The sequence below is a fragment of the Polyodon spathula genome, chromosome 24 (genome assembly GCF_017654505.1).
Source record: "Polyodon spathula isolate WHYD16114869_AA chromosome 24, ASM1765450v1, whole genome shotgun sequence".
Classification (NCBI taxonomy): Eukaryota; Metazoa; Chordata; class Actinopteri; order Acipenseriformes; family Polyodontidae; genus Polyodon; species Polyodon spathula.
In genome coordinates, this window is record NC_054557.1 from 9,868,826 (window position 1) to 9,891,672 (window position 22,847).

The 22,847-nt window shown below is 36.6% G+C and overlaps 1 protein-coding gene across 2 annotated transcripts; it reads left to right on the forward strand.

Moving 5' to 3' along the window:
• Nucleotides 1-4,303: 4,303 nt before the first annotated feature.
• LOC121298780 (mitogen-activated protein kinase 6-like) lies at nt 4,304-22,152 on the forward strand. Of its 2 annotated transcripts, none has more exons than XM_041225993.1 (6): nt 4,304-4,546; nt 13,222-14,467; nt 18,383-18,527; nt 18,868-19,032; nt 19,263-19,464; nt 19,744-22,152. In XM_041225993.1, exons 2-6 carry the CDS (start codon nt 13,913-13,915, stop codon nt 20,831-20,833), a joined length of 2,157 nt encoding a protein of 718 aa, XP_041081927.1. In that variant the 5' UTR covers nt 4,304-4,546; nt 13,222-13,912; the 3' UTR covers nt 20,834-22,152. The 2 variants fall into 2 exon arrangements, with proteins under 2 accessions (XP_041081927.1, XP_041081926.1); XM_041225992.1 differs by lacking the exon at nt 4,304-4,546 and adding an exon at nt 11,097-11,211.
• The last annotated feature ends 695 nt before the right edge of the window (nt 22,153-22,847 follow it).

Sequence of the window (22,847 nt, forward strand, 5' to 3'; positions counted from 1 at the left end):
AGGTTTTAGGAATGGGGTGACTGGTTGCTGGTGGCCATTTTGTTACCACATGGGAGGCTGGGAGTCAAAATAGATGCCAGTTTCCCCGAACAATGAAACACAGGTGCAGCTGCTACCATATGGTATAAAAGGCAGAACAACGTTTGAATGAGGTTGTTGTGTAAGGGAGTCGACACTACCAGGAAAAGGGTAGAAGGAGTCAGCCTTAGCATGAGGTTTAGGCTTGTTTAAAGAAAAACTGTCTTAGTGCTCCAAGGCAGCGAGGATTTTGCTTGTTGTTTTTGTTTCTGTTTCATTGTAAATAATAAAAGTGCACAAACCATCATCCAATAAAACTGCCAAAAATAACTCCTCTCGTTCCTAAACTTTTCCTTTCATTTCCAAAAGAAATATTTTACCAGGCTGTCACATTTTCATGGTTTTAAAAGTTAACTCTGTTTTTTCTGCATGTTAGCATGTTATGTGTAGGGTGTCTCTTATTGTATAAGAGATGCCGTACAGTTCTAACCACTCAAACAACTTGAAACGACATCTCTGATGCAGACACCCTAAACATGATCACTCAAATGAGATTGTACTCAGGAATAGCTTTAATGATAAATCTTTTTTATTTTTTATAAAGCTTTTCGAATGTTAAAATTAGATGTACAGTTTTATGTACGGGACAACATCTATACACAGGATAAGATGTACTGAAATGTTGGCAAACACTTTACTGTGATTTGGTTAATTTCTGATATGCGATTTATAATAAAAACTAATACGCTTTCCTCTGAGAACTTTGTCTCCAGTACGAGCACAATATCATTTTTGAGGCAATACATAATCCTTTTCTCCAAAGTCAAATTTAATAAGTTCTTGGTTTCTGCTAGATTATGGTGGAAAATAATTAGCATTTATGAGCCCCAGCAACTGAACATTAAAACACAACTGCTTTATAAACTTATTATTTCCTGCTGGAAAATGGCTACTTCATCACAGATGAAGAAAAAAGAACAAAACTTTAGTGCTGCAGGATATCTCTGGCAATAAGCCTTCTTCCAAGCTGACTCATGAGGGAGTTGTGATCAATGTTTACTCAATCAAGTTTACATAATAAACAAAACTGTTGACAATTGCTTACATTCACCAATTAGCAGGTACCAATGTTCACAAACTACACCTATGCCCCCTGTATAAATAAATAACAATTCAGTACTATCAAACAATCGGCTTCCAGCTCTAGTGGAATTCTATAAGAAGGTAGATGCCTGCTGGAAAGTCACAGAGTCAACTGTGAATCAAACTTAAAATCAATCCGCAGAAGTACAGGCTTTTTAATTTCGACTTACTATAATGAAAGCTCAGTTCACATCTATTGGACAGCAAATACTAAATATGGATACAACTGGTCCAAATTTATTTTGTTATTCACCAAAACCAGCCCATCACCTTTGCACCAGCGAAAGTAACCAGCATTGCCTATTGAGAACATTTAATTAATTTTGCTATAGATTCATTCTCTTTTCAGTTTTTCTTCGGTTTCACCAACATTCCACTGGCCACCCGGTTGTGTATTGTATACACTACGCACAGGTGACTCACAATAATTACTAGGAGGGAGATGAGTGATTGTCGACTTACACACAAGAATGCATGTGCAGCATCTAGGCCTGCCATGGCCTGTGTTGTGCCATTTTATGGTTTGTGTTGTCCCAGACATACTCAATGCTAATCAGATTTGGTATGCCAGGTGAGGTAGGGAAAATCTATCTTAGAGATTCATCTTGCTGTCAATCCTTTATTATTTGGATTCTGAGTACTATAACCACAAAGTTTGCTTCACATGTAATTCCTTTAAAGGTTAACAGCTTCAAATGGTATTTCAAATCTTGTTATACTACTACAACAGGACACAGTGCAGTCCCAAACATCACAAAGGATCCCACTGATTTAGGATGACTGATTCAATACTTGGACACATTTAGTGAACTTGGGGACGACTGTGTTCCTTGCTAATATATAAAAGCCTGGACCTTCTTAGATTTTATCCTCTTGGAAGATTATTCTTTCCTCATATACTCAATGTACCCTGTAGATATAAGATGTAAGTTGAAATATCAGTCTGATTTGTCTGGGCTCAGGAATCACAGACATATTCAATAATAAATATCAGTATTGGAACAACTAACCACTCAGAATAATTGTCAAGTGTTTTAATAGATCTCAACAGTCAGACTGTTTTGATGGCACAAAATCAACAGCACTGAATGGCATTTCTGCAAAACACATTTCCAAGCAAATGATTATAAACGCCATACCACAATAGGCGCACTTGTCAATCAGTGGGAGGAGTACTTCACAGGGTCTGGAGAGGCTGCATTTTAAGTTGGAAGTGATTTTTACCTCATAATGCTGATTATACAGAAACAAGCATTTCAATGTTCACGAAAACCCAATTAGAGAGTACCCAGAAACAATATTACCTTTTCATCTATTTTAAGCAATTCTAAGGAGCCTGTTATTAATACCTTAAATACATCCCCTAATAATTTTAATGAACAGTAATCTATTTCTATAATGAGGTGACTGATATATCCAAACTAGTTCAAATATCTAAAAAAATGTTGGGGAGACCCATATAAAATAAGACAATTTAGTAGACTAGAACTGACCAACTTTTTGTCTGAAAGAGCCATATTGATAACAAGTTCTTTATGAGCCATAAGCAAAGGTAAAATATTCAACTGGACTACACACGCGTCACTGTTTTTGTACTTGTGACAGGGTGCTCATGTCACATGTGTGGGTAATGGCTGATTAAGCCATACAGAGACAATGGAGATGGCAGCACAGGCGCGCAGGATTTATTAACAAAAAGAAAGTAAATAAAGGTGGTCATGTGATGTTACCAGCCATGGTATCGCACAGAGAACACATACAGCAAGCTGTACAAAAGGCAAAATAAAACACAGTACAAAAACTAGAAATAAAAAGGTGCCACACAGGGCGAGCGCTAGCCTTATAAATGAGTCGTCCCACTCCAGGAACCGGCTACACTACGTAACCCTCGCTATACATTAACCCTCACTATACACTACGTAACCATCACTATCCGCTAAACTAACCAACTGATGAGCCGGTATTCATACGATGACTCCTGCTGCTTCACACAGCCTTGGCTGGGCATTCACAAGCACCGCTTGCAGTTTCATGGTTGCGTAGCTGCATTCCTGCAGAGTGGACCCTAGCAGGCAACAAGTCTCAATCGAGCGCCCATCTGTAAACAATAATTTAATCACACAAATCAACTCCAAAACGACAGAATAAACCCGTTTCCACATATAAATTATACCAACACTAATTTCCCATTGTGCAGAGCAATTGCCCTACAGTACTCATTACATGTTTAAACATTAATACAACATTTGCTTTTAAGCTTTCACTTGCCTCTACCAAAAACTACTGAAAGTCCAGCCTTAATCCTCAAATGGCTTAAGAGCCATCCTTTGGACAGTCCTGTTGAGGGCTATGCTATTTGTGAATAGGATCTAGGGCCTTCTGCAATGAAGTCTCCAGAAAGCGCATACTTTTTGGTCATTCTTTCCAACCAAATGACCACGATCATGTCAGATTTGCTGCGTTTCCCAGTTTGACTGCAACTGCCTTGCAGCAGGGAGATGCAGCTTTTATATAGGTTACAGAATGTGTCTAACAAATTACTCTGACTTTTACTCTGTTATCCAAACCATGTAGTATTTATGGTTTGCATTTTCCCCTAATTCCAAAAGATACTCCAATGTACTGTCAGTTTTTTTTCCTATGGGCTGGAGCGGGGGGAGGAAAGTCACCTTTAGTCTTGCAGAATGATATTTCTCCCAGTTTAATCCTTTGAAACACTGCTGTAATAGGAGCATACACTGACAAACAGCAGGTGCGGCATTGCATTATACCTACAGGCAGCTTTAATAGCTAGGGAACTCTCTTGGTAAGTAAAGCAGGGGAGTGGAATAATACAAAAATGGCATAAACAGCAATACGTTCTTCACTAAGGCATGGGTTGACATCAACCAGGTCAGCTGGGTCTAATGCCTAGCTTTGCTATCTGCTGTTGCAGTCAGAAGCAATCCAAATCAGCAGGTCTTTCCTCCCATTCACGCAGCTTCCCTTTATTTTGCCAAGGCTCTGACTGCTGCGCAGGAAGATCAGGTAATAAGCTCAACGTTCAGGAGTGCAGCAGGAGTGGAGACAGCCTGTGAAAGACAGAAAGAGAGAGGGAGGTGTTGACTTGTCTGCAGTGGGGCTGGAGCTGGCACTCGAAGCAATACAATCTCCTCCCCCTCTCCCATTCTATATTAATTCACTGAGAGACTACAACAGCAACAGCTGAACATGATACTTTGAGCACAGCATCACCCACTCAGACACTTTACACATCACTTCTTCAGTTTCTGGCTACCAGTCGTCTGATTAACCTGCACCCAGACTATCATTAACAGGCTATTTATTCGTATTGGGGTATTAAAGGATTTTCATGCTATTGGAGGAACTATGGAGAAAAACAATGGTAAGGGGCATTTTTATACTCACCCTTCACCTGCATAGACAGATAGGTCTATAGCAATAATTTAATAACTGCTATAAGTTTTACTTGTAGGCTCATTTTGCTCACATTGAAAGTGTTATTGTTGTAAATGTCAGAAATACACACACCAGCAATGTTGAACAAATTGCTGCCATATAGTACTGTACCTGTGCAACTTTCCTAATCTGCTTTAGATAATAATCGCTTACAGTAATATAGTGAATATATATTGTGCATGACAAGCACTTTCAATTCATATTTATCAAAAGAGCATTTCTTTCTTTCATCAGGCAGTAGATTCTGTTGGCTAAATAATGTTTTTAGTTGAAAGTCTATATTGCTTATTGGGGTCACTGGAAACGTCTTTGATTTATTGTTTGAGATTTGATACACTGGCTTTTAAACAGCGTTCACTTTCCCACCACTCTCATTCCACTGAAATAAAAATGGGGTTACTGTATGAATAGAAAGAAATATACTTGTGGAGCTTGTTAAAAATATATTATAAGAGACTTATAATATGATTTCATGAACCAATTAATGCTAAATGCAAATTGCACTTTTAAGTTGAACAGTAACTATTCAAGAAACACAAATATAAAGATAAAACAGATTGCACAATGTAAGCTTTTAAAGAGATCAATTTAAAGAGATCAGGCTCTGTTTGACATGACTTTCCAGTGCATATTTAAAACATAAAGCTCACTGTATACAGAATAATCAGTTTCCATAATTACAGCTAAACTAGAACAATGTGAACTGTTGGTCACGCTGAAGTTAACCTGTGGTTTTCAAAATCCTGGGGGCTGCATAAACTGGTTTCATTCATAGAAGTCTTATTGGTTTTCAGATTGTGCATACATTATAATGTTATCTTATCAAATATTGGATCCAACCAAAAAGTACTGAGCAAGAAATAGAAAAAGATTGATTAAAAAAAAAGAAGAAATACTGCACATTCTACATAAAACTTCAAACACTATTGATTCTAAGACATCTTCAAAGTATCATTTACGACCCTGATGTCTTACAAGCACTATTGTAAATCTTTAAATTGCTTTGTTTGCGTCAAGACTTTGACCCAATAAAATGTTGAAAGACAGTTTCTCTTAAAACAGCTCAAAGTAAGGAGATTCCATAATGTTCTGCCATGTCTTGAATGAGCTCTTCTGCTTACTTGAAGAGTTTGCTTGTGATTAAACAAGGTAAGCCAAGTCTTTAGTGGTTAAACTATTCATATTTTTCCATTTGAGTACTTTTATGCTCTTGGAACACACACCACATAGCAATGGCTATCAAAGGCTTAGCTGTGTGCTAGTAAAAAATCAACTAATTATTGTTGACTTGGTTAACATTAACATATATTGTATGGATTTAACAACCTAGTGATGACAGTGTGATTTCTAACAGTGAGAACCAGACTTTAATGAAATAGGAGGGAGTATGATTACATTCAAATGGCACTGGTGAAAATGGTGTTAGGGTCACACACGGTTCTCCATACACTGAACTAAATTATGTTAAAACACTCTGAGATTCCTCATCAGTTGGGGCAGCTGTTGTTTGTGAAGTAGCTTAATAATGCGGATATACAATATCTTTTAAGAGTTTCAAAAAAATATATAGTTATAGAGTGGAACATGTGTTTAGTTTTTTCAGATTCACTTCAAAATACTGGTATGTTAACTTTATTTATACTAATACATATACTTATGACATGTTATTTTTTTTAAATACTAATACATGCTTTTAGTGTATAGGGTTTCAGCTTTAAAATCAATTAATTGTATGTTATGTGCATGCAGTAAATATTTCAAAATTCTAATAAAATTGTAATTACCATTATAAAAGTTTAACCTAGTAATAAATAAAGCACAGCGAATACCATGGCAAAGCATTGTAAACAATGGTAAATGCAAAGAATAATAATGAGAAAAGCATGATAAAACTGCAAAAATACTGTGTTTACAGTGGTAAACTTGTATAAAGGTACATGTAGTTAATGTACCTGTGTTCGGAAATATTACGGGTGTCTTGTGGACCACTTACAATCTTTATCCCATGACATCCGTCATGGCATGAATCTAGAAACACGTTGTACAATCATAAAATCAGGCAGTGCAATCAAGTTTGGAATATCTGCTAATTAACAAGGCTGAAATTAAGGTCACACAGTCTCTTGGTTAAAATAATAAAGGTTTGATGACTCAAGCAAATTCTCCAAGAAAGACCAACTGGTTTTGATTTTCTTTGCATAATTTAAATGCACTGTGTACAGTTGCCACTGCCAGGTTATAAGGCAATCCTGTAAGGGTAGTCAGTCTGTGAGCTGATCTCCTCAGTTCTGTTGGTTGTCCAGTAGAACACCTAAATGGAAATCATTACTCAGCTCAGAGATATGTAATCATTCAACCAACTGGAACATATTTAAACACTTACTATCTAAAGGAGTCATGACACTGGTCCACAAGCCTCTTATACTTCTAAAGCATTCTAGAGTAGGGGATTCAAATTCCAAAGGACATGCAACAATTGCTTCTATGGTCAGGCGCAACTTCCTTACTAACTAGAGCAACATGAGTGTATCTAAGCTGTAACACTGTAGTGGTGTGTTGTTATCCTATCTCGGGAATAGAAGAATGCTGTGTTTCATTACTGATGCTGTCTGGACAGATAATAAAGCATGCATATTATATATGTTAGTTAAAAGAGTTAAATATTTCAATATAATCCAAAATGTACATGACCTTGATATTTTAGTGTGCGTCACTATGTTTCATAACCATCCTTTTTTTCTTTCTTAATCCAGTCAGACAAGCATTCTAACCCGGCTTAAAAGCAGTACACCCACAGTCGTTGTCCTCCCCTGCCGCATACATACAGCACAGACCTCCTACAGTGGTTATGTAGCAGCATTGTGCTGCATTCAGGAGCACATGGGCACCCACATGGTCCATCTGTGCTGATGCTCTGCAAAGCTCGCACAGTCATGCGAATCTGGCTTTCACTGCTGCTCATTCATCAGCTGGTGACAAGCTCTGAATTCAGATTTTGTTCACCACTGGCGTTACTTCATTATCTTGAGTCTGCAGTGGCATGCAAAGCAGAGATGCTTCACAGTCAACAAATTTTGGTAATAGCTCTTCCGTTTGAATTCACTGTACATTATCAGTATAAGGAAGTGCACAGCAGCATCTAGGTTTTCATTCAGCTTATATATATATATATAGTATATATATATATATATATATATATATATATATATATATATATATATATATATATATATATATATATATATATATATATATATATATACACACACACACACACACACACACACACACACACACACAGTGCTCAAATTTGTTGGTACCCCTCCACAAAAAATGAAGAATGCACAATTTTCTCTGAAATAACTTGAAACTGACAAAAGTAATTGGCATCCACCATTGTTTATTCCATATTTAATAGAAATCAGACTTTGCTTTTGATTTTTTATTCAACATAATATTGTAAATAATAAAACAAATGAAAATGGCATGGACAAAAATGATGGGACCGCTAACCTAATATTTTGTTGCACAACCTTTAGAGGCAATCACTGCAATCAAACGTTTTCTGTAGTTCTCAATGAGACTTCTGCACCTGTTAACAGGTAGTTTGGCCCACTCTTCCTGAGCAAACTGCTCTAGCTGTCTCAGGTTTGATGGGTGCCTTCTCCAGACTGCACGTTTCAGCTCTTTCCATAGATGTTCGATAGGATTCAGATCAGGACTCATAGAAGGCCATTTCAGAATAGTCCAATGTTTTGTTCTTATCCATTCTTGGGTGCTTTTAGCTGTGTGTTTTGGGTCATTATCCTGTTGGAGGACCCATGACCTGTGACTGAGAGCTTTCTGACAATGGGCAGTACATTTCCCTCCAGAATGCCTTGACAGTCTTGAGATTTCATTGTGCCCTGCACAGATTCAAGGAGCAGCAAAGCAGCCCCAAAACATAACCGAGCCTCCTCCATGTTTCACTGTAGGTAAGGTGTTCTTTTTTTTGAAAGCTTCATTTTTTCGTCTGTGAACATAGAGCTGATGTGAATTTCCAAAAAGCTCCAGTTTTGACTCATCTGTCCAAAGGACATACTCCCAGAAGGATTGTAACTTGTCAATATGCATTTTAGGAAATTCCAGTCTGCCTTTTTTATGTTTTTCTTTCAAAAGTGGAGTCCTCCTGGGTCTTCGTCCATGAAGCCCACTTTCGCTCAAAAAGACGACGGATGGTGCGATCAGAAACTGACGTATCTTCACCTTGGAGTTCAGCTTGTATCTCTTTGGCAGTTATCCTTGGTACTTATTCTACCATTTGCACTATGCTTCTGTTCAATCTGGGGTCGATTTTTCTCTTGTGGCCACACCCAGGGAGGTTGCCTACAGTTCCATGGACCATAAACTTCTTAATAATATTTGCAACTGTTGTCACAGGAACATCAAGCTGCTTGGAGATGGTCTTGTAGCCTTTACCTTTACCATGCTTGTCTATTATTGTCTATTATTGACATACCAAAGGCATGCAAGTATACATGATAAAATAGCTTTTAATTTTATCACTTTTCAGGAGGAATGAAGCATTATTTCAATGAGCTGTAAGGGTACCAACAAATCTGAGCATGTCTGTATATATATATATATATATATATATATATATATATATATATATATATATATATATATATATATATATATATGGTCATATTTATTTTTGTAAAAAGCACTACCACAGATGTGACAACTTCCCTGCAGATTGTTTTCCCTAAATCTAGGCAACAGATGGACTGCCTTTTACAGACATGCTGTTTATGGGGATAATTCTCAATAGGAACTGGTAATCCTGGTCAAAGCAGTTATGTTTTGATCTGTGAAGTGTGGATACTGGGTGTTTTTTGATGAAAACAGGTTCATTATGTCGAGGAATCAGGGGAGTCTGATCTGCTTGATTATTACAGACAGCTGTGGCAATAACAGATCTGGGACTGCTGTTTGTTCTGATGCACCCATATCTGTGGAGGACATGAAGATAACACTTACGTTCATATAGATTTTTCTATTACATTGTTTTCATCAGATCTATTGGTCTTAAATATGGCTGTACCTGATTAGGCTGAGGATGATTAAACAAGTCATAATTATCTAAACATTGTTTCCTATTTTGACTTATTTACTATGCGTCAGCCTCATGGCAAAAGGGGATATAATAAACCTGATGATTACATTAAGGTAATAAACCTAAGCGGCTAACATGCACTACTGAATGACCTGTAATGCTATACCCTTTGTGTTTTTGTTTTAATCAACTGCATGTACATATGCCAACTACATTGCAGAAGTTGTCACATCTGTGGTAGTGTTTTTTACAAAAATAAATATGACCATATATATATATATATATATATATATATATAGAGAGAGAGAGAGAGAGAGAGAGAGAGAGAGAGAGAGAGAGAGATAGATAGACATAACGTTAAGTATTTATTTTTTTTATTTTTTAATTATGCATTCTGCTTAGAGATACATGTAGGTTATTCTATGACCTGACGGACTTTACAATAGTTCAGAAAGTTTTGTTGAAAGATATTATTGTTTGGGCAAATTAGAAGACATTGTTTCACTTGAGTGATTGCAATTACACAATACACGTTTATTCTCAGGGTCTTTATAAGCAATAACGGACATTACTCTCGATATTTTTTTTTCAAAATAAATACTTAGCAATAAAACAATAGTCTCGCATTCTCTATGTTTACTTCAACAGTGTAACACCAAATTCCATCCCCGGGGATTCAAACATGTCAGCTTGACGGCACACTTTTTATTTAGAGAAGAATATAACTGAGGGGGAAAAAAATATTAAAGTAAAATGCTTAAATAAATTAAATTTTTTTAAAACTCGCGTTTAAATGTAATGGCTCTCAAACATCCACACCTCCTCTTGTCTGGGCTCAGTTTGCCACCCTGTAACGGACAGCTAAATCGAGATCCTTGCAATCATCGGGATGTATAGGGGGTCACAGCCAGGTAATATGCACTCCTCGCTGCCCATATGAAAAATGCTTTCAAGTTAGCTTTTTTTATTATTATTGGTAGGCATGTCTTTACCTGCGTACCAGATATGTGAACACCTGGTTATACAATAAAACTGTTTACAAGGGCTGGATTAGACGGGCTTTACTGTATATTTCTGAGAAAGACCTCCTTATAAGCTAAAGTGTGAACTTGGTGATATATGTTGGTTTATTAGGCTTAAACTAGTTCAACAATGTACAGCCAATTAAAGCAACTGTTCTTCAGCAGTTCTGTTTTTCAAAGTGTGATGTTTGTTTGTAATTATTAAAAAAAAATAAAAATAAAAACTTAAATACCATTTAAAAAAAAAAAAAAAAAAAAGTCTCCCAGTCCCACTGCGGCATCGTAGTGTTTTGACTTTGCCGCCATCAGGCTAACACCACCCCCATTGTGAGTGTGTGGCTGACGCAACTGGCACCGCCACTCCACACAGTCTGAATGGCGATTGCGGCAGACACACAGGGTCGAGGGAGCGGAGCACAAACTGGGCTAATTACAGTTCGAAAAAATTCACATATGAGACGGATAAGTACAGTAAGTGAAGGATAAGCCATTCTTCTTGCACGCTGTTCAACATAAAGTATCTGGTGTATTTGTAAAATAGTCTATTTTGTGTTTTACTAAAGACGCCGGTCCGATCACTCTTGACAAACAAGCGCCTTTGTGTTGCTGGTGATGACTGTGCTGTCGTGGTAACAACGGGCCCCTTTGTTTCCGTATTAGGCTCGGCAATTTTGTACTAGGGTTACAAAGAAAATGCTTACGCTATTGCAGTACGCGTGTTTAATATGGCAGTCAAGATGTAAATATCAAGGTTAAACTGTAACAATGACGTCGTTAGTCATCATTTTGCCTATTTTACCTTGTTTTTTCATAACCACCTCACATTCGTCCGTCGGACCACCTTCATTCTGTCTCCTTACCAATAACGATCGTTTGTTGTAAACACTGTTGTGCCGGACTTGTTTGTTTCTTATAAAGTATGTAATAAACACATGTATTTTTTATTATTATTATTTAATTAAATCGTTATAGTTACACCGAGTCGTGTGTATTTTGTGTTGCGTAGGCGCTTTGGTTTACAGACAAGGGCAGGCGACTGCTACGTACGTTCAGCAACCCTAATAATGTTATATGTATAGCTCTGAAACATTTTGGTTTTCGACTCGCATTTGATGCTGTTTCTAGGTGATAGCTTGGAGGATAATATGGGTATTATTGTTGGTGAATTGGAGTAGAGTGTAATCTCTTGTGTGAACATTGTTCGGTGCTGAAAGCCATTCAGTGAGATTGTGAGGCTTATTATTATTATTATTATTATTATTATTATTATATTTAGTCACAGTAGTGATATAGCATGTTTTTGCATCGTAGTACTACTGTACTGGACAGTGTACACCCCTCAGATGAAACGTGCTGGTATTACAAAACAGAAAACAAAATATCCATACAATTATAATTTAAATTTCTGAAACAAGTGCTGTTTTAGTATTCAGTTGCAAAATACATGAGGAAGGCTTGATTGTTCTGAGAAAACTTAGAAATGAATCTAAAATAAATACAATTTAAGAATACCGTGTGCATGTCCGCAGAATATTTGTGGCTACATTATGTGTAGTTTACATTCATATAAAAATGTCTTGCCAGTTTTGTGAATGTTTTACGTAGTGCTGCTGCCTTGATGAGCAACAGTCCAGTCATCAGAGCGCAATGCAAATTAGACATAATCCACCCTACAACCTTGCAACGTGGCCGCTGTGCCGAGCTCAGGCGAGTGTGAGAGAACCGTCTGAAAAAATGTTGAAACTAAGTCCAGTGGTTTATAATGTTTTAAAATAAGAATAATTTTAAAACCATTAAATACCAACGATGCGATGTTAAGGATATTTTGGAAAGTATGAGACGGTGACGTAAGATTATTATTTTTTTTTTTTTTTAAAGCGAGGGTGTATCTTCTGTGGCGTCACACCTCCTTTGACGTAAATGTTGTCGTTTCCAGAGTTCGTCATAAATATTTTAGCTAATTTCCTGGAATAATGTTAAAAACTTTTATTTTTTAAATTTAAGTGACATATAATTTGTGTGTGTGGCTAGTGAGAATTTATTTTAAAGGTTAGCCAGATCAATTTCTTAAAGGAGGTTACAGTGTTGTATACATTCTACCTCTTCACCAGTTGAAATTCCTCCGATTCAATCTAAATCTGTTTAGTATTTAGCTATCTTAAGTGGAATTGCCATTGCTAGCATTGTGTAAGTACTCAAGATGGATGCTTAATGAAGTCTGTTGTGTGATGTTCTGAGGGTATTTCTATTTTTACTGGGTCATTTTCATTATAGTGGGAGACTGTTTTTTTTTGTAATTCTGTAGGTCATCTCAGTTGGGGGTTATACATCAAAATGATCTTATTTAAGGATTGCTTTCTCTGAGTTGCTGTCATCCAATTACTATTTTGTAGTTAGAACATGTTTCTGTAAGAAGCAGCACTGTTGTGAAAGGGGTGTATAGTGACACAAGTGAAATAACTCTGTTTCTTTCTTTTTCAGGTTACAGAAGTGTAAAATGGATGATAGCTTTGATTGCGACTGTGGTGAGCTAGAGCCACCTGATCATTGACCTGGAACTTTCTGGAAGTAAAGCTGCCACAGACTCCAATTGCTTGACCTGATGCTAAAAGTAGTAATTTAAATAGGAAACAATTTGACAATTAAAACATTAATTTAAAAAAACACCTTGTGCTCCTTGGCACTGTAGAATGAAGCTGCTAAGAGCCAGTCTTACACTGAATGTATCTGCACTGTGAGGAGATGCTGTTAAAAGCTTTTTATTTTATATTAATTCAGTTTTATGTTAAATGTTAACCTTTAATCACAATCTGTTAAGATTAATTCCATTAGTGTTTCAAACTAGCTTTAAGTTAAAAAATAAAAGTTTGAAGGAGACACTGCACCTTTGTGAACTATGAAAATACTGGACATTTACATATTACAATTAAACTTTTTCAGTTTTTTCAGTAAGAGGACTGTGAAAGATTAAGTGGGAGGGGGGGAGGGAGGGGGCACTGCTTGCCTGATTGGCTAGTGTTGTTAATCTCCAGGGAAGCAAGTTTAGTTTTAAGGAAACTCATATGGCTCCATGCACAAGTTTTGATCTTTAGAAATTATTTAAAAAAAAAAAAAAAAAAAAAAAAAATTCAAACTCTGCAGTAATTTGGCAACCAACACATCAAATTCTACAATGGCAGAGAAATTTGAAAGTCTAATGAACATTCATGGCTTTGATTTGGGCTCCCGGTACATGGATTTGAAGCCACTAGGCTATGGTGGCAATGGTCTGGTTTTTTCAGCTGTAGACAGTGACTGTGACAAAAGGGTGGCCGTTAAAAAAATTGTCCTCACCGATCCCCAGAGTGTTAAACATGCCTTACGAGAGATCAAAATCATCAGGCGCCTCGACCACGACAACATTGTAAAGGTCTTCGAGACCCTAGGACCCAGTGGGAGACAGTTGACGGAGGATGTTAGCTCTTTAACAGAACTGAACTCTGTTTACATCGTTCAGGAGTACATGGAGACAGACCTGTGCAAGCTATTAGAGCAGGGCCTCATGTCAGAGGAGCATGCCAGGCTGTTTATGTACCAGCTTCTCCGTGGACTCAAGTACATCCATTCAGCCAATGTCTTGCACAGGGATCTTAAACCTGCCAACCTCTTCATTAACACAGAAGACCTGGTGCTGAAGATTGGTGATTTTGGTCTGGCCCGCATTATGGATCCGCACTATTCTCACAAGGTATGATGGTTTTTATGCTGGGTTAAGATTTCCTTTTAACAAAGAACTATATGTCTACATTGATCGCCCGACAATGCAAAAACAGCAGCCTTTTTGTTACACTTGAATTGAAGCACACAAAGTTACTGTTTTTAGCTTGCCTTTGACATATACTTAAGAACTAAAAAGGTCATCACAAAGTTAACTGTCTTTTTTATTTAAAAACTCCCTATAGAGATGTCATAGTTCCTGAAATTACAGGAACTTCCGCCTTGGCTGTCTATCACAAAGGATGTGGTCCCTCCAAACAACAGTCTGGGGTAAAACTATGAAATTCCCTGCTGTGAGCTCTTTAAGCTGTTTTGTTGTAGCCTTGTCATAATCTGTGAATGGAAATGCTTCAGGAAGAAGGAATATTTTCTTGTAAGTTTCTGTAAGGAAATTGCTGGCTAAGTTTCCCTTACCTGATTACATAGTGTAAAGAAATCAAACAGATTTACAGATCACATCTCTAAAAACTGCTTGACCAGCTATGAATTTTGAAATGTAAATTCCAGTCATAGTGGCTTCTTTAGATTGTCTTAACACTTACAGGAGAGGACTGGGTTTCCGCAAGTGCTAGGGGCATTAACTTGCATTCCCCAATGTATTATACCTTTTGTCAGCTGAATATTTAGTGATGACTGCAAAACCAGCTGAAAAATGTAGTCTCACAAGACTTGATGGGGCAGTAGTGGTAAACTGTGAACTTCCTATTTGTCAAAGCTTTTGGCTCATCATTCATTGCTGTAATTTACAGCAAACCAGAAATAGCACGGAAAAGTAGTCTTACCATGCATGGCTACATTTAGTCACAAGATGTGTTTAACCCCTTTCTGATAACGAACTACAGTAAATTCTCGTTAATACTTATTTCAATGGACCGGCAAAAAAAAAAAAAAAATTAAGAACAAGAGTCTATATTAATTAGTTTTAAGTTATTTTGTATTGAAGTAATTTTCAATAAGCGTCTGCTAAATTTGGCAGGGACCATGAAGAAAATTTATTATATGAGGAAATATGCCTAATCAGAGTTTGTTTTAACGAGAATTGACTGTATAGTACCACCCTTTTTTCCTGGTACCACAAATTAATGGACAGTTCCAGTATACTTATTTTATTCATATAGTAAACAAAAGTAGCTCATTCCCACACCACCCCCACCCCCAACACTTCTTGTTTCTCCCCAGCTTGTTAAATGAAGGCAAGTTAGGCAGTCTCCCCTTCATGTTCAAACAGAGCATGATTGGTGAGCTCTCCCGTGCTGTTGAAGTGAAGCCCTTTCAGTGTGAAATGAGAGCAGAAGTGCATCACTGGGTATTGAAATTATTGCAAAAGAAGTGGATAGAATGCATTTTTAGATCAGCATTTCAGTTATTATCCTAAAGCTTTGTTCTTTTAAAAGTAAAAAAAAAAAAAAAAAAAAAAAAAAAGCAAGCAAGCAACTGTCTGGGTATTCCATGAAAGGCATTTTTGTGTGTGTGTCGTAAGGTTGGTCAGCTTGCTAACAACTGTTATGTTGGTTGTAATGTTAAAATGTTGTGCAATTTAATCTTTCAGGTTTTACCCTTTTTAGAATAGCATCCAAGGGTATGGCTTTCACAATTTGGAACCAGCAATGGTACATTGAGTTTCAGTGGTGTAACTGTACTCTGCCTGCTGCGCATGCCATTTGAAACGCCTGGTTTCTATATTAAGGACACCAATTGAACTACAGTACCTTCATACATTGCTTTCTCTGGCCCATCCAATTTAACACAACTTTTTTTATTGTACAATATGTGATGTTTCAAAAATGTTAAAATACAAATGTGTGAATATGTTCTTTAAAAACAATGGGATACTCATGCTAACTGTTTTATTTTTTTATCCTGTTTAATTGGGAAAGCCCCATTAAGACCTGAAATGTAGTTTTAGTTAATCTACTGTTAATATATGTGCAGAAGAGAAATACGTTTGTAACTAATGAGGTTTAATTTTAATGCATGAGATTGCTTTAAGTAGAAACTGGAGTTGAGCAAGGGGAATAGTGGCCCTCTATACACATAGCCCTGTGATGTATAAAGCACTGCCAATTACCTTGTAAGACTGTTAAGACTTGGCTTCTGTTTATTAGTGCTTCAGCTTAAGGCACAGCAGGAATTTAGAAGCAATTACGTAAATCATCTGAGTTTAAGTTTAACCCTAAAAGCCTAAACATTAAGGGGGGATTCAGAAAACAAATAAGAGGGGAAAGCAATGGATAAGAAAAGGTGCATAAGTAATATTAAACTGACCCTTTTAGGCTGTTATAGATACAAATAAAGCATTACTACTTTAGATGTCACTTGCAAAAAGCATACTCTTGTCAACCTGTGCAACATGCTGCTCTCTTTTAAGACTAAGACAGTGCAGGGTCTTTATTGAGTCTTTTCTTCTAAATGAATAGATAGTCCTAGTGTCTTGAGTGAAGCAGGTTGTCTCATTGGGATGCCACATTTCCTCTTCACGTGGTCATGGTTTCATGTTACAGGATTGGGAATTGGCACGTTTCTCAGGTGTAGTTCTCAAGCTAGTTTTCCAACAACACCATATGAAATGGTCATTGACAAACAGATGTGGTATTAGTGCCTTTTGCTTATTTTTAAATGCTATCTTACTTCAGTCAAAGAGTGGAGTGAGGTTGACCTCGAAAGGTACTATCAAAAAGTAGTCCGTCCTGAAAACATGAACTAATGTAACTTACAGGAAATAAGTCTGATATAATTTAGATACAATTTCAATTTATGCATCAGCTTGATGAGATTTAGTTAGATTTTCTTTATTACAAACATAGCGATGCATTGATCAACAGCAAGCTACCTAGTTTGGAATGAATGTACTGATACTTTATTGAATATTGGCTTGTTATCTGTTTCTTGTATATCTTCAGAGTAACCAAAATAAATATTTAGTAATAAGGATGTTGTTTTGGTAGTCATCCCTTGTTTATTTTTTTACTTTCCACAACGGAAAACAGTAAAATCCTCTGGCACAAAGCCCAGAGGAGATTGTGCTCCTAGGTGTCAAAACAAACAGAATTCTCATCACTTTAAATTAATCCCATGGATACTACTCTATACAGTTAGACTACAAGTACAACTAGAAGTAAACCAAGTAAAGAGAAAGAGCTGGTTAGTGTACATAACTACAGAAATAGAATTACAGTGCAATTCTCATCATTGCATAACTATTGAAATAAGTTAATCCACCTGTGTTGTTCTGATACCACATTGGAGTTGCCCCATAACACTATTTTTTTAATTATTTTTGGGGGTGGTTATCGGAGTGTCTCCTTTTTATTTTCACTATTCCTTCAAGTAGGCTTATTTATAATTGTGTGGTGGGGATTATTTGACTTTAGCAGACTGTAAATAAGTAGTTTTGTGTATTTATTTATTTATTTTTTACATATTTGATGTGGAACATTTAGTTTTAACCATCAGAGTCCAATCATATTTGTTGCCTGAAATATGAAAGCAATTTTTGATATTTATATTTGCAAACAGTGTAAAATATGAGTTATTATAAGTTGAAGATGGTGACTAAAAGTATTGATATTCTATTCTAAACACCAAGCTTCAAGTTTTTTTTTTTTTTTTTTTTAAATAAAACTTGATTTCTCAGCGACCTGTCCAGCTAATCTATACATTTTGTTTGACATTGTCTTGTGTGCATATCTATATCATGATCGGTCTAGCATGCCACCATAATCGTGACAAGGAAAGTGAGGGTTTGTCTTTTGTAGATGCCATGTGAGCTGGTATCGGGAGTGTTTTCATGTTTAAAACAGCTGTATTCAAGGACAGCAATGTGGATTTAAATAAGTGTAGGTCTCTTTCTTCACCTAACTTACTATGCTTTATTTTCATGTTCCAGGGTTACCTGTCAGAAGGGTTGGTCACTAAATGGTACAGATCCCCACGTCTTCTGCTGTCGCCTAATAATTACACCAAAGCCATTGACATGTGGGCTGCTGGCTGCATCTTTGCAGAAATGCTGACTGGGAAGACCCTTTTTGCTGGTCAGTTAAATATTTGCTTGCCAATCATGTTGCTGCTGCTGTTAATCCTCTTTTATGGGACATTTCTAATCCATTTTTGACTGGTTTCCAGTTAATTTACATAAACATAACAATTTTAGTAATGAGTCTTATTTTGTTCTCTGCAAGTAAGGTGTCTGGGACCAATTTTATAATGAATGCTTCTGGAATTTTAACCCTTGCTGTGCTAAATGTTTTAATAATTGCAACATTGTATTAAAGGGCTCAGTGTAGAGCTGTGAGATGCCTGCATGTGTTTACTGGTCGCGCGACACTTAATTCCTCCCTTTTTAGTTAATTGCTTTGTTGTTTTTGAATCCAGGCGCCCATGAGCTAGAACAAATGCAGATGATTCTGGAATCAATACCTGTGATTCACAAGGAGGATCGAGAAGAGCTTCTCGGAGTCATCCCAGTCTTCATCAAAAATGACATGTCTGAGCCACATACGCCATTGGCAAAACTGATGCCAGGCATCAGTGCAGAAGGTAACACAAAACATTGAATACGTTTATTGTTTTCTAGCTTTCCTTCCTAAAAGCCAGCTTGCACAATACAATATATAAATACATTTATATTCATCTTGTGGTGCCCTATGATTGCTGGACAGTACTATTTATACAATCCTAAAGTACAAAAATAAAATTAAAAAATATAGATTTTTTTTTTTTTTTGTGGCATTGTAGAACAAAATGCTAATAGGTTTTTGTTTTGCCAGCACTCGATTTTCTCAAGCAAATTCTGACCTTCAACCCAATGGACCGACTGACTGCAGAAGAAGCCTTAGCCCATCCTTACATGAGCATCTACTCCTTTCCTCTTGATGAGCCCATCTCGAGCCACCCCTTTCACATTGAGGATGAGGTGGATGATATCTTGCTAATGGACGAAAGTCACAGCCATGTTTATAACTGGGACAGGTAAGCCCTTTAGACACTGTATGCAATGCCCATAGTTTAATTGGTTTACATAACTGCATTATATTGTTTTTCAAGACTTATTAGTATAATTTTAATCTTTCCTCAATTTTTTTTTTTAATAAATCTAGTGTCATTTGTAGTTTGTAAATGTAATCGTGTAATGAAACTGTTTTAGGACCATAAGATCTCCTTTAATTGTTTTGTGGATATTACTCTGTTAATGTTGATGGAAGATTTTCATTATGCTAACATGTCCTTTAATTTTGTTTCATATGACAGCCAGTTTTCTGACCACGACTGGCAGGTGCATAATTACGAAGCCGACGAAGTTCAGCGTGATCCAAGAGCAATCTCTGACTTTACAGATGAGGAGGAAGTGCAGGTAGACCCCCGTAAATACATGGATGCTGACAGCGAGAAGTATCTGGATGACCCTGCTTTTGACTCTCTCTTTCCTAACGAACGCTTCTGGCAATTTGAAGATCACCATGAAAACAAGTATTGTGATCTGGAATGCAATCACACCTGTAACTACAAAGCCATCTCCCCATCCTACCTGGATAACTTGGTGTGGCGGGACAGTGAAGTCAATCATTACTATGAGCCCAAACTAATAATAAATCTGTCAAACTGGAAAGAGCAGAGCAAAGAGAAATTGGATAAGAAGGGCAAAACTAAATGTGAAAAAAACGGATTGGTGAAGGCTCAGATCGCTCTGCAGGAAGCTTCCCAGCAGCTGGTTGAGAAAGACCAAGAGAAGAACCCGATTTTCGACTTTGATTCTTTCATGGCAAGCACCATCCAGCTCAGTTTACAACCAGAGCCTTCCGATGTCGATCTTTTAAATGATTTGAACAGCTCGGTATCCCAGATAGAATCCAAAAGCGCCATGTCCAAGTCTGTGAGCCAGGAGAAAGAGCAGAAGGGAATGGTCAATCTGGCTCAGATGGGGGGTCGAACGCCTAATCCTTGGGAAAGCCAGTTTGAGAGTACGAGTGTTGAGGGGGAGAGTTGCTTAATAGATGAAGTTTGTTGGGATGTAAGGAAGGATGAGCACTTAGAGAAGGAGAATACTTACACCAGTTATTTAGACAGGCTGTTTAGCAGGAGAGAGGATGTTGACATGGTAGAGCCAGAGCCAGTAGAAGATAAGATTCCAGGGGATGATAGAGAGGAGGCAGGATTTATAGGAATGAATGGGGATAGCCTGTTCAACAAGCAGTTTGAGTCCTTAGCCCTCACACAGTTTGATAGCCCTGCTGATTCACCACTTGGGTCACTACAGGCTGTCTTAACACCTGCAGCAGTGAAATGTTCCCCCCAGATTGCCCATAAAACATACAGCAGCATTCTTAAACATTTAAATTAAAACACGCAGCAGACTTTTTGTTTTGTTTTATGTGCATGAGACCTTTAACATCTATGTGTTTCACACTTTTTAAATTTAGTTTTGTTTTTTTTTTGTTTTTTTTTTTTAAACTTGAATCCCTTTGTGTAACCATTGTTCCCGAGACAATTTTGTTTAAAAAAAAAAAAAAAAAAAAAAAAATACAAATTCCAAACTGGCATGTCATTTTGCACACAGTGTAGACAAACAAATGTGACACAAAAATGCAATGGAGGCAAACTGAAATTGATAGGAAAATGCACTAAACCAAGTTTGGAAGCATTCTGTCTGAAACAGCAAGGCGAGTACAGATTAACCTGCTTCACATGGAATGGTTCTTGCCTTGGCGTGTACTGTACACCGTGGAAAAATCTATCTGCATGAGTTGTTTTTATTAATGTGCAAAAACCTAATTTATTAAGGCAGTTTTTTTCACAGGAAGAAATCCTAAAATCGTTTCATACTGTAACATTTCTTAAGATACATGATGCTATCAGCAACCGTTAACTGAACACAGAAATTGGTACACATGTGTTATCTACCTCAAGGTAACAGCAATGAGTGGCAAACTAGGAGCCACGATAGTGCTTTACAGCATGAATTTCCACTTTGCAGTAGTCCTATCTCATTGACTGTATAAGTATGCATTTGCCATAGTGAAGGTATTGATATACACCATTATTTATTTTAGCAAATGTGACATGTTTTCTATATTTATTTTAATTGTAGATTCAATGTGACTTTTCAACATCTGAGGCATGTTTTAGTTTCAACACTATGGTTAGTTAACTGTATGCTTGAATACAAAACATCTGCTTGAGTTAGTAAGCGTTCCATTTTCCATCGTTTGTTTTCATTATTTGGAGGAAAGCACTCAGTGTGTAGTTCATTTTTATTGTATAGGTGCTAGATTTTTCATTTAAAAAGTAAACAGAACAGCTTTAGTATGAATTTGAAAATGCGCCTAGAAGTCTTAAATTCTGTGCTTCATTTTTTTTCTTTAAAGGAAAAACTTGTAATGTTAGAATCATTTGCATGGAAGTAACAAGTGGAAAGTACAATAAAACTAGAAGTTAAAGGTTAAATATTGTAAGTCATTACATTTTCATTTAATTGTAGGTTTTTATTAGTTTATATATTTTTCAAACAAGCATGCTAAAAAAAATAGGTTAAAGTGTAGCATGTAGAACATTTCTGAAAATGTGTTTGCCTTTAAATTCTAGTACTTATTTTCTGTATCATTGGTTTCCCTGTTTATAAATAAATAAAAGAATAATAAAATTAAAAATGGCCAGAAAAAACAGAGTAATGTCTGTCCATTTGTTCTAATAGTCTAATATTTGTGTATAATTGTTTAAGAAAGTCATGTAAACTTATAATCACTTACTTGAACATAGTGGGTTTTTTTGGGGGGTTTTTTTAATGCCGGAAAGAACAAAGTTATGTCGTAAGGGTAGAAAATTAAGTATAAAATGTATAGCAGTTGGACAAAAATGGTGCTTACCACAGGATCATTGCTTAAAGCTAATACATTCCTCAAGAACATATTGCTTTTGGAAGCATTTTTCTCTACAAAACTAAATTCATTCCACCACATCAGCGCTTTTATGCCACGAGTTGTTGTTTACAAGATTGTAAACAAGTTCAAATTATCAATAGTTCACTTTATAAATAGGCACTGACTGTTCATGCCATGAATTTGGAGAATAGACTAGTGTGCCTGAAATAGACAGGTCTTACAGTGTCATTGCTTGTTATAACAAACAGAAATATATTGCTTTATCACATTGTGAGATAAGAAAACCGAGGATGTTATTTCCTTTAGTTTCCACACACATAACAATTACATCTCTGACAGTGGTTCCAGTAACAGGCTCAGAAACATTCTTGGTACAAAGCAGTAAATAACAATCTGAAACTACAACTAGAAATGTATCAATTGGGAAAATACCTATAGGTAGCAGGTACAGCAATAGCAAACAGGAACTGCTCAAGT

What these genes read in the sequence shown, in the direction of transcription:
- LOC121298780 (XM_041225993.1), top strand. Translation starts at nt 13,913, where the DNA reads ATGGCAGAGAAATTTGAAAGTCTAATGAACATTCATGGCTTTGATTTG. An exon ending in TGGGAAGACCCTTTTTGCTG is followed by an intron (nt 18,528 to 18,867) that starts GTCAGTTAAATA and finishes TTTTGAATCCAG; the next exon opens with GCGCCCATGAGCTAGAACAA. An exon ending in CATGTTTATAACTGGGACAG is followed by an intron (nt 19,465 to 19,743) that starts GTAAGCCCTTTA and finishes TTCATATGACAG; the next exon opens with CCAGTTTTCTGACCACGACT.